The sequence below is a fragment of the Pavona decussata genome, unplaced genomic scaffold, assembly GCF_977016875.1.
Source record: "Pavona decussata unplaced genomic scaffold, jaPavDecu1.1 SCAFFOLD_189, whole genome shotgun sequence".
In the NCBI taxonomy this organism is placed as follows: Eukaryota; Metazoa; Cnidaria; class Anthozoa; order Scleractinia; family Agariciidae; genus Pavona; species Pavona decussata.
The window spans coordinates 491517-510969 of NW_028145598.1; the positions used below are offsets into that span (position 1 = coordinate 491517).

The 19453-nt window shown below is 38.0% G+C and overlaps 2 protein-coding genes across 2 annotated transcripts; one reads left to right on the forward strand and one right to left on the reverse strand.

Moving 5' to 3' along the window:
• Positions 1-37: 37 nt before the first annotated feature.
• LOC146462403 (cleavage and polyadenylation specificity factor subunit 4-like) lies at positions 38-10033 on the reverse strand. The gene is made up of 8 exons (XM_085085674.1): positions 9799-10033; positions 7839-8042; positions 6524-6619; positions 4524-4617; positions 2955-3090; positions 2512-2622; positions 2218-2247; positions 38-1518 (listed from the first exon to the last, which is right to left on the reverse strand). The coding sequence occupies exons 1-8, from the start codon at positions 9899-9901 to the stop codon at positions 1483-1485; spliced, it is 810 nt and encodes a 269-aa protein (XP_084941800.1). The 5' UTR covers positions 9902-10033; the 3' UTR covers positions 38-1482.
• A 43-nt stretch (positions 10034-10076) lies between these two features.
• LOC146462404 (uncharacterized) lies at positions 10077-17386 on the forward strand. The gene is made up of 6 exons (XM_085085675.1): positions 10077-10215; positions 10288-10388; positions 12524-12622; positions 13523-13650; positions 15271-15422; positions 16132-17386. The coding sequence occupies exons 1-6, from the start codon at positions 10200-10202 to the stop codon at positions 16170-16172; spliced, it is 537 nt and encodes a 178-aa protein (XP_084941801.1). The 5' UTR covers positions 10077-10199; the 3' UTR covers positions 16173-17386.
• Positions 17387-19453: the final 2067 nt, after the last annotated feature.

Genomic DNA, 19453 nt, shown 5'->3' on the forward strand with positions numbered 1-19453 from the left:
TTGTAGTCGTTTTGTTTGGGATCTTTGATATATAAACTATAGATCCAGTTATTTATTTGCGTTTATAAACAAAGAGTCATTTAAAAACACCACAAATAAACAAAACAGTTTTCGTATAAACTGTCGACATTCCATTAAGCTTAAGGTGAAACTACCTCAAGAGTAAGTGGTATATAACACGAGTTTTACAGATACAAGGCTACTACTGTCACGAACCCTCACTGCGAAATCATCGATTGCGGCTTTCAGATCCTGCGGCGAAGGCATGCATCCTAGCCTTTGTGCGATTATCCATGTTCCATATAGCCACCCGGTACTAGGCATGGGAAGCGAAAAGTGTAAAAGAACGACAGTACATGGTATAAACGAACGAAATTGTTAAGAAGGAAAAGGGGAGGAGGGCAAGTCATCCACGGAGACCCAGCGGCAGTTTCCCCGTTCTCGGGCAAGCCTGCGACGGAAGAGGGGAGCAACTATAAAGACAGGTTGTTTTCAGTGTTCAGGGGAGAAGCCACAATTTCATTTCTCATTGGTTGAGAGAGTGGCGCTAGTTTTGCTAACCAATCACAGGGAGAAGTATAGCAAAACCAAAGCAAATGAATGTTGTGCCGCTAGCAGTACGAACACAAATGATGGCTTAGAGAATTTACTCTTCAGTGTATGTTATTGTCCTAAGTGAATCCGCCGAGGGCAAAGATTTTTTCCTGTGCCTCGTAGGGTCTCCTATGGGGCTATCGCTCGGAAGAAATTTCATAGTTTCACGGTGGCCGTTCGTTCAATGGATCTACCATCTCACACGTAGTTAAACAAGAATTTTTTGTCTTTGCCGGTGAACGTGTCATCGAAACGAAGGGACAGTATTGAGAGGAGAAAATAACGAGGCCGTCAAAAGCACATGGGTAGACTTAATGCCCGACCCCCGAGACAGACAATGTTGAAATATGCCCGGCTCCCGCCCTGGGGGGATTGACACTGCTGGAATTGATTGCTGCATAAGAACGTGTCGTCTGAAGAAATCTCGAGTGTGAGTACAGCGTGTGCTAGGGTTGTACCCTTACAATGGACACCCATAAAAGCGCATGCCACGCTTGGTAATCAGGCTGAACATCAGTGTGATACGTTGAATGTTCTCGGAGAAAATAGCTTGAAAAAAACTCTGAAATTTACAAAGGAATGCATGGCTGGGCGGCAGCCATACATCATTTTCATATGGTACTAAGTTTGCCGAGCTCTTTCAAGCAAGCTTTCGAGCTCTTTGTAGCTAGGTAGTTTCGCCACTTGTGTTGATGCGAGCTAACGAGGCTAAACAATGAAAACAAAGATTATCCTACATGACGGACTGTTTGACAGTCTGGATACATTTTGTTTACAACATTAATTATGTTTCGTCTACAAATCTCGATCGGAGAAAAAAATCGATAAGCGAGTCTGTCACTTCTTTGTCGAAAGAGCTCTACCACTGTGTAAAGGGGGGACACCTTGTTATAATCCTATCAACTCTGATCTTGTCTTGGGACACTGAAAAAAAAAACATTTCAACAATTAAACCCTTTAAACTCCTCAGTAATATCAAAGAACAAATTCTCCTACCTTGTTCCCATACATTTCTTATAAAAGTACTTGGGAGAAATTATTAAAATATCAACAAAATTCACCTTGGGTGATCATGATCTCAGGATTGAATAACCATTGATATTACAAGGAAAATTTTGATGCTGATCACTGTTAGGGCTTTTAAGTCAGATTAAGCCCCCAAAATGACATTCAAACTATTATTATTATTATTATTATTATTATTATTATTATTATTATTATTATTATTATTATTATTATTATTATTATTATTATTATTATTATTATTATTATCATTATTATTATTATTATTCAAACAGCCTAAACCACTTAGGTCAGTAGTCCAATGAAATAATTTTCCCTTAATAAAAAAAAGAAGGTTAAAAAACGAAGATATAGCACGATAATCACACCCGCAACATGTTAACTGAATTTACAGGGAGCAAAGCAGTCAATTTTAAGAGATACAAGCTATTTGGATATATGCCTTGTACTCCACAAATATAAATGAAGCAATCTAAGTCACCACTTTGTTCCAGGGGCTCTCTTTGTCCCACCTATGGAGTGAGGAAGAGATCCAGTGGGTAGGATGAAGGCATGGTAACAAGGCTGGATGACTGAGTCGGTAAACTAATTCAAGCTTACCTTGTTTGCATAATGCCCCTTGTCACCACACTAAACAGAAAGTAAAAAGAACATTTCAAAATGGCTGTGGACTCATCATTTAAGTATATGTCTTGTACATCAACATTTAACATGGAACCTGCAGCATGAGGCAACAAGTAGTTAGCCTACGCAGCAAGCGTTTCCATTTGTGCTTTTTTCACTCTTTGACCATGCGAAAAATGGGCCCCATTTCATGCGCATCCAAAATATGGAAATTTATCAGCTTTTAAGTGCAGAAAACTTCATGGAAGTGAAGTGATCCTGTTCACCCACCTTGTAACATGTGACTGTTTCCAGAGGTCTCCTTATCATTGGTCGTTCATTTTCCACATGTGCATTTGTTGTGACAGGGACAATGTTTATGTTGGATTGCATATTCATGTTCTGATAGAAAAAAATTAAAAAGCAGTTAACCTTAACATTGACAACATTACCAAGAGAAGAAAAACAGAGGTGACTGTACATTATATTAAAATAAATCATTTCTATTGATCACGGGTTTCATTAAGAGTTTGAACAGTTGGGTGAGATGTTAATGCACCTGGGCAGATAGTTACAGTAACTTGGATATGTTCTTTTATTGAAAACATTGGTTAAGATGTTAAAGCAGCTGGCCAAAGTTGTGTTCACAGACGGTCAATTTGCCTGGTGACTGGCCCCTAGTCAGTGAAACCCTTGATTGATTCAGATTTGCCATGAACGGTTAGCTGCAGTACCTTAAAGTTTTCTTTGTGTGGATTGCTAGGGCAGCTTGATGCTTTGTGTCCTGGTTGACTGCAGTAGTGACAAACAATGTTGATCATTGATTTCTTCTCACCAGCTTCATCTTTTACGGGAAGTTCAAATCTAGGACTGAAGAAAACAAATCAGTCTGCAAATCACCATGAATCACAAGGAAAATAAGTTAGCCAAGATTGCAGATTTTAAATATTGACTAATTTTATTGACAGACCTTTGTTAGGCCAGATATATGAGACAGTGCATTAATTTTTTTTTCTCATGACCACACCACACAACCATGTCGAAAATGAATTCTGTACATATGTTGTGGTTTATTTATTTATTTATTTAATTTTTTTAGGGGGCGGGGTAAAATTTTTGAAACCAATTAAATTTTTAAAAGTTTAAGAAAAACAACAACCGTGTTGATTTTTTAAAACATTTCAACAGCTCTTCTGTCATCTCAGTTTAAATTATTAAGTACAAACTTACGTTGAATTTATAATAGGTACATACAAATGCTAATGAGAAAAGAAAAAACTGTAACAATAATTAAAGAATATGTGAGGATGTGTAACTAGAAAGACAGTTTTAAATTTACATGGTGCAGTTTTTGGTTTGAAAATTTAATCACCAGTTTAATCTTTATTGTCCTTTGTGTAGTGCATGTAATCATTACCATAATCTGAGACAAAGGGAAAATAAAATGGTTTGATCAACACCTTTGGACAAAAGACGTTTATGTTTCTTTTGGATTTTAGAACAATAATAGTGATTTGCAACCTTTATTTCGTTAAGCTTCGCATCTGCACTTCTCCGTCTCATTATTGTCTATTTTTCCGTTTATATTTCGTAACACTTAGTTTGCTTTTTTATACTTTCACATATTCAAGCTTTACTGCCTCATTTAGTATGTAATTAGTTTCTCCTTCACCTTTTAGTTTCTTAAGCTAGGTTTTTGCATAACTTAAGTCTGTTGAGTTGAGTTCTCGTTTTTGACTCATTTGAAATGTTATTTATCGCATCGGTTTCGTATATTTTTTGGCATTTCTTTCAGCCAACCTTCAAAAAACAACTTCAAGAAATGCACAAAACCATCAATGACTTAAGCTTCGATAAAGACGGTTCCTTCATTGTGAACAAGAACGAATCCTTTTATTATTATTGACTTCATTTTTATTCTAAATAATGCGTCTCCTTTTAGTCTTCTTAGTCACACATATGTAATACACATTTGCACACAATAAATTTGTTACAATTTTTTGTTATTATTTTCCTTTTGTAAACTCGTTAGTTTACTTTAGGCAGGTCCACATCAGCCTTTGTCTGCCAGATTGTAAACCTGCATTATCAAATAAAGTGTACGTGTACATGTACAGTGCAGCTCAAAGATAAGGGAACTGTATGTATGTAAAATTTAAACCAAAACATTTTTGAGCCACAACACATACAACGGCAGCCAATGCTTTCTTTTGACTGGCAGAGCAAAAATGAATAAAATGTACCTAGGAATGTACAGGAGCCACAACAAATTGTTTGTGCAAAAAACCTGATCTTGCACTTACTGCATGTGTTTACATTTGGGGCCCTCTGGACAAAACCCACACATATAGTTGAGACAAATCACCCTCCTGACATGTCGGTGCCTGCAACTTGGACCTGATTGAAGAAAAAACAGCAAATGTGCACTATTAATACCATCGGTTGGATCTAAGCATGGACATGAGACAAAAAACCTGTTCTAGTTGGGTGCAAACACGACATGTTTTGGCGCCAAACATTCAATTGGTAAAGTAATTCCCATCTACAAAACAGAGGATCAGAGTCTTTTTGTAAATTATAGACCAATTTCTTTGCTGCCAAATTTCTCAAAATTCTTTGAAAAGGTCATGTACAACCGCTTAGTCGAATTTGCCGAAACAAACGAAATATTCTATCTCCGTCAATTTGGTTTTCGTAAAAATCACTCGACATCACACGCGCTAATTCATTTGCTTAATGAGACATTTATCAAATCAATACATTTCTAATAGCGAAATTTATGTACTTTTATCATAACAACCTTTTGCCTCCTTTGTTTTTCAACTTGTTTTTGACAAACAGTCAAATTCATGGCTATAGCACCAGAACTGCCAACAACTATCGCGTGCATCATTGCCGAACTAATCTGAAAAAATTCACAATTCTTTACCAAGGCCCAAAGATCTGGAATTCTCTTCCTGTTACAATCACTTCTCTGACAAGTTTTCCCAACTTTAAGTATAAAGTGCTAGAGTTTTTAATAAAATAATCACAATGAATTGGCAAAGCCGCACACTTGTTGCACTAACTATATAAGCATATATTTTTTTAGGTACGAGGTGGCCTCAACTATAAGCCTGGTGGTTTCTAGAGGTCACCTCGCCATACATTAACCACCCAATTAATTGTAAATATATTAGAAAGAAAGGCAAATAAACTTCAAACTTCAAACTTCAAACTTCAAAGTTTGGAGTAGGCGGCAGTTGTTGACTTGATTTGATTTTGCTCAACAAAATATTCTTTGCAAGCATTTTTAGATGTTAAGAATATTTTCTGGAGGCAAGTGTGCTGTTTCTGAGTGAGAAATATGCCTGCAAGTTGAGAAAAATAAAATAAGCTTATGAGTGGAACGCGTTGATCTGGCAAGACAGTTTGCTTATTAGCTGTCAAACTTCAAAATGTTTGGTGACAAAACACGTCATGTCTGGCACCCTATTAGAACATATTTTTTTGTCTTGTGTCCACGCTTAGATGCAACAGATGGTATTAAAGGGGCATTGTTGTGTGGCAATTTTGTTTTATCTTGGTCAAAACTGTAAAAAATATTTAACAAAGTACATGTACCTTTGCTTTTATTTACAACAAGTTTATTGAAGAAGAAAAACTTCAAATGGGTTACAGCAAAGAAGAACTAAGACCCCATATTAAGCTGTACCCCTGAAATTACATAAAAAAAAAATCTTAAATTGAATCCATATACAATGAAATACTCAAGCAGTATAAGGGGTAGCCTGCGTTGCAGACAGTCAGTCTATACAATCCCTGGTATAGTGGTCATAGTTCTCTATAGGTCTTGAGTGACAAGTCAGGGTCCCAAGTGACAACTCCGGCTGCAACCAGGCTATAAAAGGAGTTGATAATCCACTAAACATAAAATGCTTAAACATAAAATTGCCCTTTGTGCACTTAGGAAATAGTCAAGTCATTTCTCAAAGGAAGAACAACCCTAAAACTATAAAAAAATCAGCCAATTTTTACCAGTTGCAATCTATTTCCATCTTTTCTATTGGCAGCCAAAAAAAATTAATACAAGTTGTGTGCACCTGTGTTGGAGGTATTGTTAGCAAAACTGGACCATTAATTTTAATTTCCATTGAAAAAAAATCCCTTTTTCGGCAACAGATATTCAATGTTTAACTTAAACTAAAAACAGATGGCATCGCTCCTCTGAGGAAAGAAGCAATGAATACTGAAATTGACCATTATTATTTTACAAAGTGATAAAGTGCTACTAAAAAAGAAATAACTATGAGTTACAGTGTACCATGTTTGCAGAATCCTCTATCATACCATGGGCAGTCCTTTATTTTAGACTCTGGATCAATATGAAGATACTGACATTCTTTGTTGCTGCATTCCCCTAAATATTCAGAAAAAAAAGACAAGATGACATATCCAAGGCATCAGCCACTAGCAAAATCTACATTGTACATTGCAATTTTGAGAACCATTTGACAATTTGCTGCAGTTGTTGAAAGATGAATATTACTAACCAGGATTAAAAGTAAACTAGGGTTTGTTTATACAATGTACTGAAGCATGCATGCCTACTACCTAGAATCCTTCAGGAGTCTCCTGGATTCAGAACAGATCTCCCAGTCTCTCTTACAGATTACCAAATCTTCCGGATAAAAGAAAGTCTTGGTCTTTTGTCTACAATAAGTCAAGATTTTTGAAAACCTCAACTTTTCCCCCACCCAATCTGTTATAACAGATGTTCGCAGAAACTACATAAGGGAAATGTAAAGGAAATGAAATAGGCCAATTTTGTAGGAAAGTGGAAGAGGGGTGGTTTTTTTTTTTTTTTTGGGGGGGGGGGGGGGTGGGGTGGGTTAATTAACTATCAGCTACAGCTGTATGAGTACATGTACAGCTGTATCTTGAAAGCTTAAATATTGTAAAGTTACTTATCCCTATTTTGCCAGTGTGACAGGGACTGGTCACTGAGCACATGTACATAATTTTATAGTAGCACCACCACCCTTGCAAACAGCTTCCTCAAGGTAAGCTACAATAATTATTGAAGGGCTTGGGGCAAGAATGTCCTCCCGGTTTTTCGTCGATTTTCAATGCGCTCAAAGGTAACTGAAATTTGGCATGTGGACTTCATTCCAGTTAAGTAACATTGCTCTGTATTTTTTTCCCTGATTTCCAGGCTCTTCGTTTTCGAGAAATAATGTATGCAAAAACGCAAGTCCCCCCTGTCAGCAACTTGTGTTTATGGAGAAACAAAAGAAATTACCTAATACACCTGACACAATGAAATCAGCGAACCGAAGCTGCTCGTTATTCGTTCTGATACAGTGATTTGCTAATTAGATCACGGCTTTTGTATACAGAATACTACAGAATATTTACGCTATTTATAGTGTTTTTGCTGAAGTTAACCAATTAATCCAAAGGGATTCCAGAGGAAATGAGTTCTTTCAGGGCTTATGACTGATCTGTTGCAATGCAAAGGCATCAAAGTCAACAAACAAATGAGAGAAAATTGCCAAAAGCTGGTAGCACGTATTATCATAATCTAATGATGGATTTAAAACATAGCCTGATGATATAAAATAAAGATGTAAACTTACCAAACTTGGAATAGAAGTAACACTCTGGCATCTTTGTCATGTCATACTCATGAAGAAACTCACATTGATCACCCTTCTTACAGAGGCCTCTCAACCAGTGCTTACATACCACTGTCTTTTCACCCTTTGTGTGCCTAAATGGGCACAATGGGCCTCGGTTACACACATTTCTCATAAAATATTCACACACAGCTGCACCAGACTCTGTGGAACAAAACAGCAAGAGGAGAAAACACAACAAAGAAAAACTGTCATTTAAATCAACAAAATGTTTTAAACATGACAAAGGAATTCTTTTACATTTAGTAATGGTTTCCACTAGCAAATGGTTTTAGTGTTATTGCTGCCAGCTGGTAAATGATAAACAATGCTTTTATGCTAGTCTTCCTACACTGTATTACTGTAACAGCACTGTGCAAATCACTAAAAGTGTAAATGTACATGTACAGGGTAGAATCGCATCATTTGAAATCTGAAATTCTTACCATGCAATCAAAAGTGAAGTTCAATTTGTAGCTACTATACATCCAGTCAATGATATATTGCCTCTTGTGTGGTCAGAAAAATTCTTAGAGATTTACAAAATGCATGTTTGGTCTAAGATGAACATTATCTAAAGACAAGAGGAGCAATATCTGGTATAGTCATGCAGTTGACTGAATGTAGCTGGATCAAAATTTTGCTTATCCCAAGTTTCACTCTACCAGCCACATGATCAACAAAAATTCATGGTGGTCCCAAATCTCTGCTGCTCTTGATTGCAAACAAATGGTATTGTGAAAATATCACCTGAAAACCTTTTAAAAATTTCTAGCATTTGACTCGCTAATTAAATTTCAGAGGTATAATGTGCATCTATGTGGAGCAACTATAGAATACAGGGCCACATTTCAAAAGGGGCCCCCCTACATTAAAACTTAGTGAAACCCCTGAATAGTATACCCGCCAACTCTCATGCCTTAGACGTGAGTCTCATGCCTGCAGGTTGAAAACTTTGATCTCACGCTGGCTCACGCTTGCGGGCCAATTTCTCACGCCTGATTTGAAAAATGTGAGTTGCTGCCGTCTTGCTTGACACAATTTCCAAAAATATGTTAACTCAGACCCATGTAAGGAACGAAAACCATGTATAAAATGAGTAAATGACAATACCTTCTTTGCGACCTCTGATTTTTGAAGGTGAAAAGCACTGGGAGCGAGCTAGAAAATGCAGACTTCGGACGTCTTCGGAAGACTTCGGACTTCTTCGGTAATCTTCGGAAATGAATCATCGTGTCGTGTTCAAAAATCCCAGCACTCCCAAGATAAAAATCTCACGCCTATATCTCAGAAAAAGTTGGCAGGTATAGAATAGTTATGAATCTTATTGAAGGGCTGAGAGCATAACCGACCAAAATGACTTTTCGGATCGCTTTTTATTGTTTTAGCTTAGATTCACCAAAAGTTTTTGCATGTGGCCTTGAATTACACCAGGAAACATTGCTCCAATGTTTTATGGGCAAAATTGCCCTTTTTATTATAAAACGAAATGCAAAGCAGCAGGTGAAATATTGGAGCAACATTTCTTGAAGGAATTCAGCTCTCTCACCTTCATTTTAGTGAATCAACGGCTCAGTGGCTCGCCTGTCACAGTTGGAGAGATTGAGTAAGGTTTATAATATTTTAGTGGCTCAACTGCTTCCCAGTCACAGTCAGATTTCAAAGAATGCATAAGGTTTATAATTTAGTGGCTTGGCAGCTCACCAGTCCAAGCCGTTTGAATAATACTTGTTCTATAATATCATTTGACTAGCGAGCAGCCGAGCCACTTGCATTCACAATAGTGGAAAATTGGCCCTGTATTCTATAGCTCAACCCATTTGTGCCACCTCTACCTCCACACTAAATAAGTGTAGAAAACCCTCCAATCTTTGAGTTATTTCAAAGTTATTTAAAGCTATCAGCTGATTGTGAATGGTACTGTCCATCCCTGGAAAAGGAAGAGGTTGCACTCCAACTTGATTGTAAAGCTGCAGCTCAAGCTCGAACTTCAAATCCGCCACACTTGCCACGATTTCCTCCATTTTGACGCAGAATAACAGCAGCACGTAAACTGAAAATGTTTCACTCAGTATTACCTCGCTTATTCAACTCAAAATATTTCGCACATGGTATTTTAGCGTTCTGTCAAACATGGCGGTCGAATCATGATGGCCAGGCTGCATAGCTTGATTAGTATTTCATACATGACGTACTTACATGAAGAAGACTCGCTCACGCTGGCCAGGTTTGCGGGTTCGCATAACGAGTTTTCATTCAATGCGATTTTTAGGATTAATTTTACAGCAAATTTTCAAAAAAACTCTTTTCTTTTGACGCAAAATGTCGAAACGAGGAGGTAGGTATACACATTTTACCTATTTCCACTTATTTTTGGTGGTACTGAATTCGATTTTCTTGCCTGTGCTAGGACGAGGAAAAGTGCATCACAAAGGAAGAAGGCGCCATTTTACCGATGCAGAGGAATTAAAAGCCGAGATGGAAAGAGATAGACGACAACAGGACTGGAGGGTAAACAAAGCGGACGTTTCGATATTATTTTTGTGATATTTCACCCACAGAGGCATTTTACAATGCTTCATGTTGTACATCGTGTTACTTCGTTTTCGCTTTTACCATAATTATCATTTGCATGATGCAATCCAATACATTTTTAAAACAGGAAAACTCGTTGTTCCCTACATGTTGAACATAAAATGCCTCAATCTTACGCTTTAGGTCGTTTTCTAGTCGTTTTCTCAGTAACGTTTTTATTAACCCAATATTGGAATTATTTCATTTCTACATCTATAACAAGTTAAGCTCAAGCTTCAGCTTAATAATGCAATTATAATGAAGGGATACGCAGTTTGAATTAGCTTTAAATGAGGTTGCTACTTGCTAAAGCCATAAAGTATTTATTACAAATCGTTTTTATAAATATTAATCAGCATTGCAAGATGTTTCTTCCCGTCGCTTTTGGCATATGTAGAGTTGCCTGAGGCACAGTGTGTTTGAAATTAATTATATGTCAAGTCATAATGTCATAAAATTAAAGAACAGATTCCCTATAAACACATGGGCCTTTTAACAGCTGTCTGTTGGCCAACAGTTTATTAACAGTTGGCCAACAGATTTGCGGGGGAGCCATTCTCTATTCTTTTCCATAATACAGTGTACCACATACTGTAAAGTGAGAACAGAGCTCAGAACAACAGTGTATTTGGAGTTTTCTTGGTCCCCCTGACTGCCATGGAAAATGCTGTTAAAATACAGATACCTAGATTTGGACAAAGGAAGATATTGTATAACAAACTGTTTATTCATTAGAAACTTATACATGATTGTATAAATACAGCTGGAAGTGTTTACTCAGGAGATAGTGTCTTTAACCCATTGACTCCAAGACGGTCGAAACTGGCTGCATTGCATGTATCTTCAGCGAGGAAAACTTGAAATCCACTACCATCCCTACTAGGTGTTTTTTGTCCTCTAAAGTTGTTAGGTATTGTTTTGTCCGCTAGAGTTGTCAGTTGTTTAGGGGAAAGGCATCTTTTAACCTACAATGTATTGCATGGGATTATTGATTCATTTATTTTGCCACACCACAAATACAATGTAAACAAACAAAAAGAAAATAGAAAAAAATAGATGTAACAATGGCGAGGAGACCTAAAGTAAACTAGGAAGCTTATATTAATTAGGTCTCCTCAGTTATTATTTTACAAGATGAAATCAAAAAAGAAGATAAGAACACCACGACGGATACAATTACAATTTCATACAATTACAATGTCAAACGGAAGAATATGTTACGAAAAGAAAAGCTACAAGAAAATGAAAACTATTAATAGTTATTATAGAAAAACGCCTTAAGTGCTTTCTTAAAGGAGATAGAGGAGGACGAGTTGACGATTTCGGTACACAAGGAGTTGTAAAATGTAGGTCCCTGGTAAAAAACGGAAAACAGATTGTGCAAACGTAGAAAATGGCACCCCCTATGAATCTGTGCTAAATTTTCAAGACATACCTTTTGCCTTTTAAATATTGATTTGCTTTTTAACCACTGTTGAACTGATCATTTGAACCAAAATTTAATATAATTAGAGCAGATTGAGCTAAATGAAGTTTGTTACTTCTTACTTACCGGTACTTACAGTGTGAGACACAAAAGGCTTTCTTTGTGGACTCACAGAGTTTTCAGTAACTTTGTCATCAATTGCCTATGGCTTGTGGTTCCATTTGAGTTTTGAACATTTTATGATGCCATTTCTATGGTCTATGAGAGGATAGACCGTAGAAAACTGTCTTTGATTTGTTAAAAGCACATGGCCTACAGGCATTCTTTTTCCTGTCTTCCACTGAGTACTTCTTGCAAAGCTGTTCTTACAGCACTGCTCAAAAGTAAGTTGACAGTCTCAACGTGATCGTCAAAACTCGATACTCGCATCTTGAACATTGAGGTGTTCGAGTTTTGAGATGCGAGAATCAAGGATAGAGGATCAAGAATCGAGAAGCCAGGAGTTTTCAAATATGTGAACTCGAAAAGAAGTTTGAGGAAACAATTTAAATGACAGCCCTTAGGGATATAATAGGTTACAGCTTCAACTGGGAACGCACACTGTTTATGTATATGTATTATTTGTGTGTCGATATTCTGTATTCAGGAGAAAAAAGAAGGTGAAGGCTCAGATGATGAAGGTGCAGCTGCTGCCAAAAAATCTGATTCTGACAGCGATGAAGAATCTGACAGTGAAGAAGAGAAGGTACTTGTTTCAGTAGACCTGCACCTTTCAAAAGCTCTAATTGCACTTGACCCTGATAACCTGCAGCGGCATTGTCTTTTAGGGCTGGGAACATTGTTGTGTATTTGGAAGGTCTTAGGTTCGACTCCTGATAGGAGCACTCAGAATTTCTTTTTCTGAGTTTGCCTGGGACGTTACTGACTAATACATCATTCTCACTGTTGTGTTGTTTGCTCTTTTGTTCTCTCAACCAACCATGTAAGACGTTGCAAATGGTGCAGGTCACTTCGCTTGTTTTATAATAAGGCCTCCTCCACAGAGACCACTTTCGTGCTCGAGTGGAGACAAATAACTGTAAGAGAGTGGAAAGAGAGAAATAATGGGGAGTGTAGGGTGGGTCGTCCCCTATGCCATTTTTCCCATTTCTGTTTTTCTTCTCATTGTGCAGTAAAATATCCATACTCCCCGCACAGAAGGTTTTTGTTTTGCACCCTCCCTCCCCCAAGGAAATTCAGTTTAGCTTCATACTTCGCTTCTAAATTTTGGCTTTTAAGATCCCCCTCCCACTAGGAATTTCTGGGGACCCTCCATGGGGTGAATATGGATTTTTTCTGGAACTGCACATTCCTGTTTTTCCCCTTCTTTTTTACAAAGCCCCTGTGGTGGAAAGAGTTTTGAGGGAGTCAAATGTACTGTCAAGAATTTTCTTACCCAATGCACTTCTGTAGCTTAGCAAAACCGTAGCTAGCTCCATTGGATCAGAATGTTTATTGTACATCTTTAAAATTAGCCTCAACTGATTTGTTTTCTGTGAAAATTTCAGCCAATAAGATCCCTTTCAGACAGTGTAATTCACCAGTAGCTGTCTCTTAGCAACATCCCTGTATAAGACACATAATTATCCTTTCTTTTTCACTATAGGGAAAACCCAAAGGTGTGAGTGGTCTTATAGAAATAGAAAATCCCAACAGAGTCGCTCATAAAACAAAAAAAGCAACTGACATAGAAGCTGATGATGCTGCTAAACCACAGCTATCTCGGCGGGAAAGGTTTGTTGTTTCCACATCCATGCGTGTTGTTCCAGTAGTTTGCTAATAATAAGTGCAAGAAGAGCAAAATCACCAGCATGCTCTTAAGTCTAAATAATTTGTTGCTTTGTTGAACAAAACTAGTCGAGAAAAATGTGAATAATTCTCATTTTTCCCAACTAGTTTTGTTCAACAAAGCAACAAATTATTTAGACTTAAGAGCATGTTGGTGATTTTGCTCTTCTTGCACAATACACATAGATTTCAACCTCCCTTAAAGAAAACAACACCAGGAGAGTAATAAACCTTTACTCCCCCTACCCCTCCCCCCTACACCTCATTCAATGTTGCTTTGAGGGTTGGACGAATTTAAAGGGACAGTATCACGCTATTTTTAGTAGCACATTGAAAATCGGAAAGACGCTATTCGGTTGATAGCAGTGAAGATATAATGACAAAATTCCATTAAAAGACTATCAGAATGCAAAGAAACTATCCACGGATATTTTTGCCGGCAGATGACCAAGATAGAGAGGGGTTCAAATTTGAAAACGTCTGGCGGACGTTTTCAAATTTAGCTGTTGTAACGCACTAAAAATCGCCGGTTGTACTATATTTTGGTTTAACCTTTCGTCTTAGAATCACTATTAATATTTCTTTAAATTGGCGATTGAGAAATTAATGAACACAGTGTTCAAAGTTTAAATTTAGTGAATTTTGGCCAAAAATCATTATATCTCTTTTCAATCTCCCATGATACTGCCCCTTTAACCCAACCTTTTTTACAGCAGCAGATCAATACTGATGGGGGGGGGGGGGGATTGTTGATGTATGAATGTACAGTAGCGGTGGAATTTCTTGCTCGGCTAAACGTTTCTCAACAGTTTTGTCAAAGATTGCAGTTTCTATTGTAATTTGAAGTCATTTGTGTTCCATTCAAAATCAGCTCTTGCATCCCTTTTGCAAGTTGAGCACTTCAGTTGACAACTTTTATCCAAAACTATGTTCAAATCAAATCAAATCAAATTCTTTGTTTTACTTTATAGTGGAAAATGCACTTAGCTACCCAAAGCTAGTTTACAGGCATTCCACTCAGAAATAATGGGAAACAAATAATAATCAAATCAAACATAAAATGTTCATGTTGAAAAGGTAATTATCTTTTACCCCTTTGTATTTTCCTTTTCCCCCTTGAGATTAACTGTTATATCCAATTAGCTGAAAGATATTTTGGTATCTGTCATTATGAGCCACCTTTGACTGCTGTTATTACTTTGACATTACTATGACAACAACCATTATACATTGTAAATAAAGTCAGAGTAAAAATTGTTTGTTGATCCTGTCGTATTACATCAACAAAACAGGTTTTGTTTTCAGGATCAAAAATTTATGTTAAAGCACAAGCTTTTGATTCCCTCACGGAATCGTTGTCACGACAGTGATCTTGAATGTTTTTGTCACATGATTAAGTTGATAAAATATCATGTGACAAAACGTCCCATTTGACAAAGATTCTGTGAGGGAATCGAGAGCTTTTGCTTGAACATAAATTTTCAATGCTGAAAAGGAAACCTGTTTTGTTCATTATAAATAAGTGTATGGTTTTTCAGCCGTGTTTCCTCACACTGAATTTTTCAGGGAAGAAATAGCTAGACAAAAGGATATTCTACGACAAAGAAAACTTCAGGAAGAGGGTAAGACAGATCAGGCTCGAAGTGACTTGGCACGACTAGCACTTATACGAAAACAAAGAGAAGAAGCTGCTCGAAAACGAGATGAACAGAAAAAAGGTATGAGATGTTTTTGTACATGTTTTCCACAAACTTGTTATTACAGTGGAACCCCGATTTTAGGGTCGTCGATCTAACAATATTCCCGATTTAATGATCAACATTCTGTGTCCCGGCAAAAGTTATTTATAAATCAGGAGTTCATTTACAATGATATCCCAATTTAACAATATGATTTTGCCGTCCCCTTGCCATATCGTACAATCGAGGTTCCACCATATATTTCTTTTATATTGATGTGGTTTGGTTTGCTTATCTCTGGGCCTGCACTGTAGTGGGGTTTGATCACTTTTGGATATTGTTCCATATATTAATGAAGGGTTAAAGTAGGTCCATTCAAATGGGTGCTTTTCAGCAGTTTTCTCTGTGCAGTCATTGTTGTTTGTCATGCTGTACAAGGTGGTTCTATCTTATGAGTGGGGATGAAGGCATTAGTTTTGCCATTCTTGAAAAAAACAAGTGATTAAATAGATGAATGACCATCACAGTTATAGATGACTGCTCATACATGTACACCTGAAATAAACTGCAGTGCTCCTTCATCTATTTAACCTTTCATCTGCAGTTCATATAATTATGTGATTTTTCATTTTGCGGTACAGGTTTGGCTTCTACTGTAAGATGAAAATTGATGAATGTCTTAAACTTGTACCAAGGTACAGTAGTACTAAAAAGAGTTGTTTTTTTTCTTCCTTTCTTTTGTCCACAGCAAAAGAAGCTGCTGACGCTGCAAAATCCACAAAACGGTGATCAATGCTAAGCACAGATTGTCCCTACTATCTTCAAAGAATTCAGCAATGCAAGAACAAGCATAAGTCGAACACTGTGGCTGCAGATCACCATAATTTTCGTATAATATTATACACATGTAGCAGATAGAAAATTTTCCTTGGAGCCTGGTTTAATACTTGTTTTCAATCAAATGTGTGTTTTGGCTTTTGTCTTTCTAAGCAGTTACATGTATGGGTTGATCTCTTTTCTTCATTAACCAATAAGAAAACCTTTGTCAGGGAGGTTCACCTGTAGTGTGGTCATGGTTTCCTACAAAATATCCTTAGGGGAGTGAGGGGAGATATGCCTTGAGAAAGTAGACACCAGTCATTTGAAGAATTTTTGTTCAAGTGGCCGTTCATTTGTTAGCTCAGTGACACTTGACATAACCAGAACTGATTTTGAGAGAGTGCAACGGTCAGTTACAAGGGGGCAGAACACTCAAGTCAAAGCACACATGTCAGGCTTTTCTCAACTATCTTGCACCCCCTCCCCCCCCCCCCCACCCGCACTGCCCCTCTTCCCCCACCCAGACAAGCTTGTAAACTATTCAACCTTGAATTCTGATTGGATAGTCCATTTCCATGAAGACTGAAAGCAAACCCCTTAAATCCCAATATTATCAACATGCTTATTCCTCCCAGTAGTCTCCATATAGTTCTTTTGATACTTGTTTGGAGACTTTGTTCAAACATCAAGACATTTATCTTTAGTGATCATTCCATAGATGTACATCAGTCATGTACAGTTGATCAAGTAGTGAAATTATAAGGAGAAACTACGTGCTGATCACTATTAGGGCTGAAAAAATGGCTCACTATGATCCCCACTTAACGGCACAGAAATTCAAACCAGCTGAATTTTCCTACAACATGTAGCGGGGTCCAAATTTTGTCCCTGCAACAGAACTTTTTCATAAAACGGGAAATTCACATTATGGAAACTGTCCTTGCTGCGTGCCCCTGTGACATGTCCCCAAGTGTGTCTCCACCTTCATGAAGGTTATTGAACTTGTTTTTGAACTATTTGTTAGCTCGTTTTGGTGTGCGCTTATAAACAAGGGCCCAGCTTCTACACCACAAGCGTATAAGCACAGACTGCTTTTGGTATCTCAAGCAGTTTTGTGTTGACCCTGGCGACGTCCCGAGCTATTGAGATACCACTGTATAAAAAAAATAAAAACCCTTCAGTGATGCAGTCTTCAAAAATGTGTGCAGCTGTTCATCCACCGTGCCAAAAAAAGCGACCGGTACATTTACCCATAATTCCTAGCGCGCGAAAACCCTAAAAACGCACAGGAAAATTCAAACCTAGCATACACAATGTTGTTAGTACTGGAACGAATTTCGCAAAAAGATGGCTTGCTATGTGCTTATTGGCTATATTAGGCTCACATACCCTGCGAGCAGAGGCCCTTCGATCTTCCTAGATAAGTCGACTTATCTAGGAAGATCGAAGGGCCTCTGCTCGCAGGGTAAGGTTCACAAGGTATTGTGGTAAAATACACCGCCGCCATCTTTTTTTCCGTACGATGGATTGTGCGATTGTGAGGTCAATCCAGATTGAAACTTTCGGTTCCTTTAAGGCATTTTGTGAGCTCTCGAGAAAGAGTTCTAGTGGGAGAATATTGAAATAAAAGTTAGAAAAACCCTTAGATGTTGTTTATTTTCCATGAGGTCTACTGAGCTCGATTTTTGAAGTCAAGCTTGTTTGAGAGTGCGGTACGAATCGCTTTCTGTCGTTAAAAAACTAACCAAAGTCGGCGATATAGAAACATAAGATCGCGTAGTCTTCTTTTTCCTCTTCTCTCTTCTCTCCCCCTTGTTCTCTCTTTCGCATCATTCTGAACCTCCTAGCCCCCCTCCCCTCCAAAAAACAACTGTTTCGTTGTCGTTTCAGGAAAAGTGCTCAAGTTTTTATCGGCCACCTTTTCAAAACGAAAAAATCGACCACAAATAGTGTGCGACAACTCTTTCCCGGCGTAAATTTATGGGTACCCTAAGTATCTATGGATACGTAAAAAAAGATTAAAAGAAGTGCCTATCACAATTTTCAGTCAGCGTTAATCGGCTTTCGAACACCCGGGCCCAGGTGTATTAGTCAAAACCGGCGAATTACTGTAAGAGAATCCTAAATAAAAAGTTAACGCTTCGGAATATTGCGATGGACTAGGAACGTCCCATCCGGGAATAACGGGGTTAGTTTCTAAAGAAACTGCGGTGGGGAGTAGGTTGTTCTTGTTTTCCATGTTATCATCTGGTAATAGTAGGGGACCTCAGTCCCGAGGGGGGACTCCCATTTAAAAGTGACGGGGGTGATCTTCGTACCCAGTTTAGGGGTTTTGGTCCCCCTTAGGGTAATAAAATCTAAAATGACCTCCGTCAGAGATATGGTGGTAACTTTGAGGGTATTGAGCCGAAAAATATGAGAGGAAGTAAATGTCAGTCAATTGATTTGGTACCTCTTAGGGGTAAAAAATTGTTCGCACCACATCCACAAAACAGCATACTGGTACCTTTCAGGGGTTCTTTTAAAAGTTTCCTACAATCACCTCCGTCACGTTTATAAGAGAGTTCCCCCCCTTCCCCACCTACACCGGGACCTCAGTATTGGGGTTATTTTCCCATAAAGGAAATGGTGTTCAAGCGGATGATACTCATTGTGGTCTTCAATGTACAACATCGAGTCCAGTGAGTAAGGTCAATACGGATCATCCGTCCAGACGAGTGATCACGGTAGTTCGTCTTGACAGACGACCTACCGTGTATAATTCGTCTGGACGGATGATCCATTTGAAAGCCCGTATCTATACACAGACGAATTATCAGACGAACTACCGTTCTTTGCCCAAGTTCGTCCCAGACGGATGATCTGTCTCTAGTATAAATCGAGCTAATCTGAGCTGTCAAGGTTCCTGTACGTGGCAATTGATCTTTCGGCTGCGTCCTGTGATGCCTCCTTTTCGCCTTTTTTTTTTTTTGGTTCGTAGGTGGCAAAGATCTCAGCATTTGAAATTATGCTAATCGATACTGAACTGAAACACGCACCAATGTAGAGATATTTCCTTACACAATGGTTATTCATGATTCCGTGGTAGATAAAGTGTATCAAATATTTATTTACTCATGCGCACCTAAGCTGAAGTTGGTTTTTTAAATTCTTAACGGCCGTTTCGTTTGCTGCTCTACGAACTGAAAGAACTTAAATTTGGAGCGAAAGTTGGTCTCTCAAAACTTAGTCCGGGTACAAGTTTGCCAAGA

Coding starts and splice junctions, on each gene's coding strand:
- LOC146462403 (XM_085085674.1), bottom strand. CDS start 9,901: ATGGAGGAAATCGTGGCAAGTGTGGCGGATTTGAAGTTCGAGCTTGAG. Junction 8,043..9,798: donor TCCTTTTCCAGGGATGGACA/GTACCATTCACA, acceptor TTTGTTCCACAG/AGTCTGGTGCAGCTGTGTGT. Junction 2,248..2,511: donor AAACAGTCACATGTTACAAG/GTGGGTGAACAG, acceptor CTTTCTGTTTAG/TGTGGTGACAAGGGGCATTA.
- LOC146462404 (XM_085085675.1), top strand. Junction 10,389..12,523: donor GACGACAACAGGACTGGAGG/GTAAACAAAGCG, acceptor TTCTGTATTCAG/GAGAAAAAAGAAGGTGAAGG. Junction 13,651..15,270: donor CAGCTATCTCGGCGGGAAAG/GTTTGTTGTTTC, acceptor TGAATTTTTCAG/GGAAGAAATAGCTAGACAAA.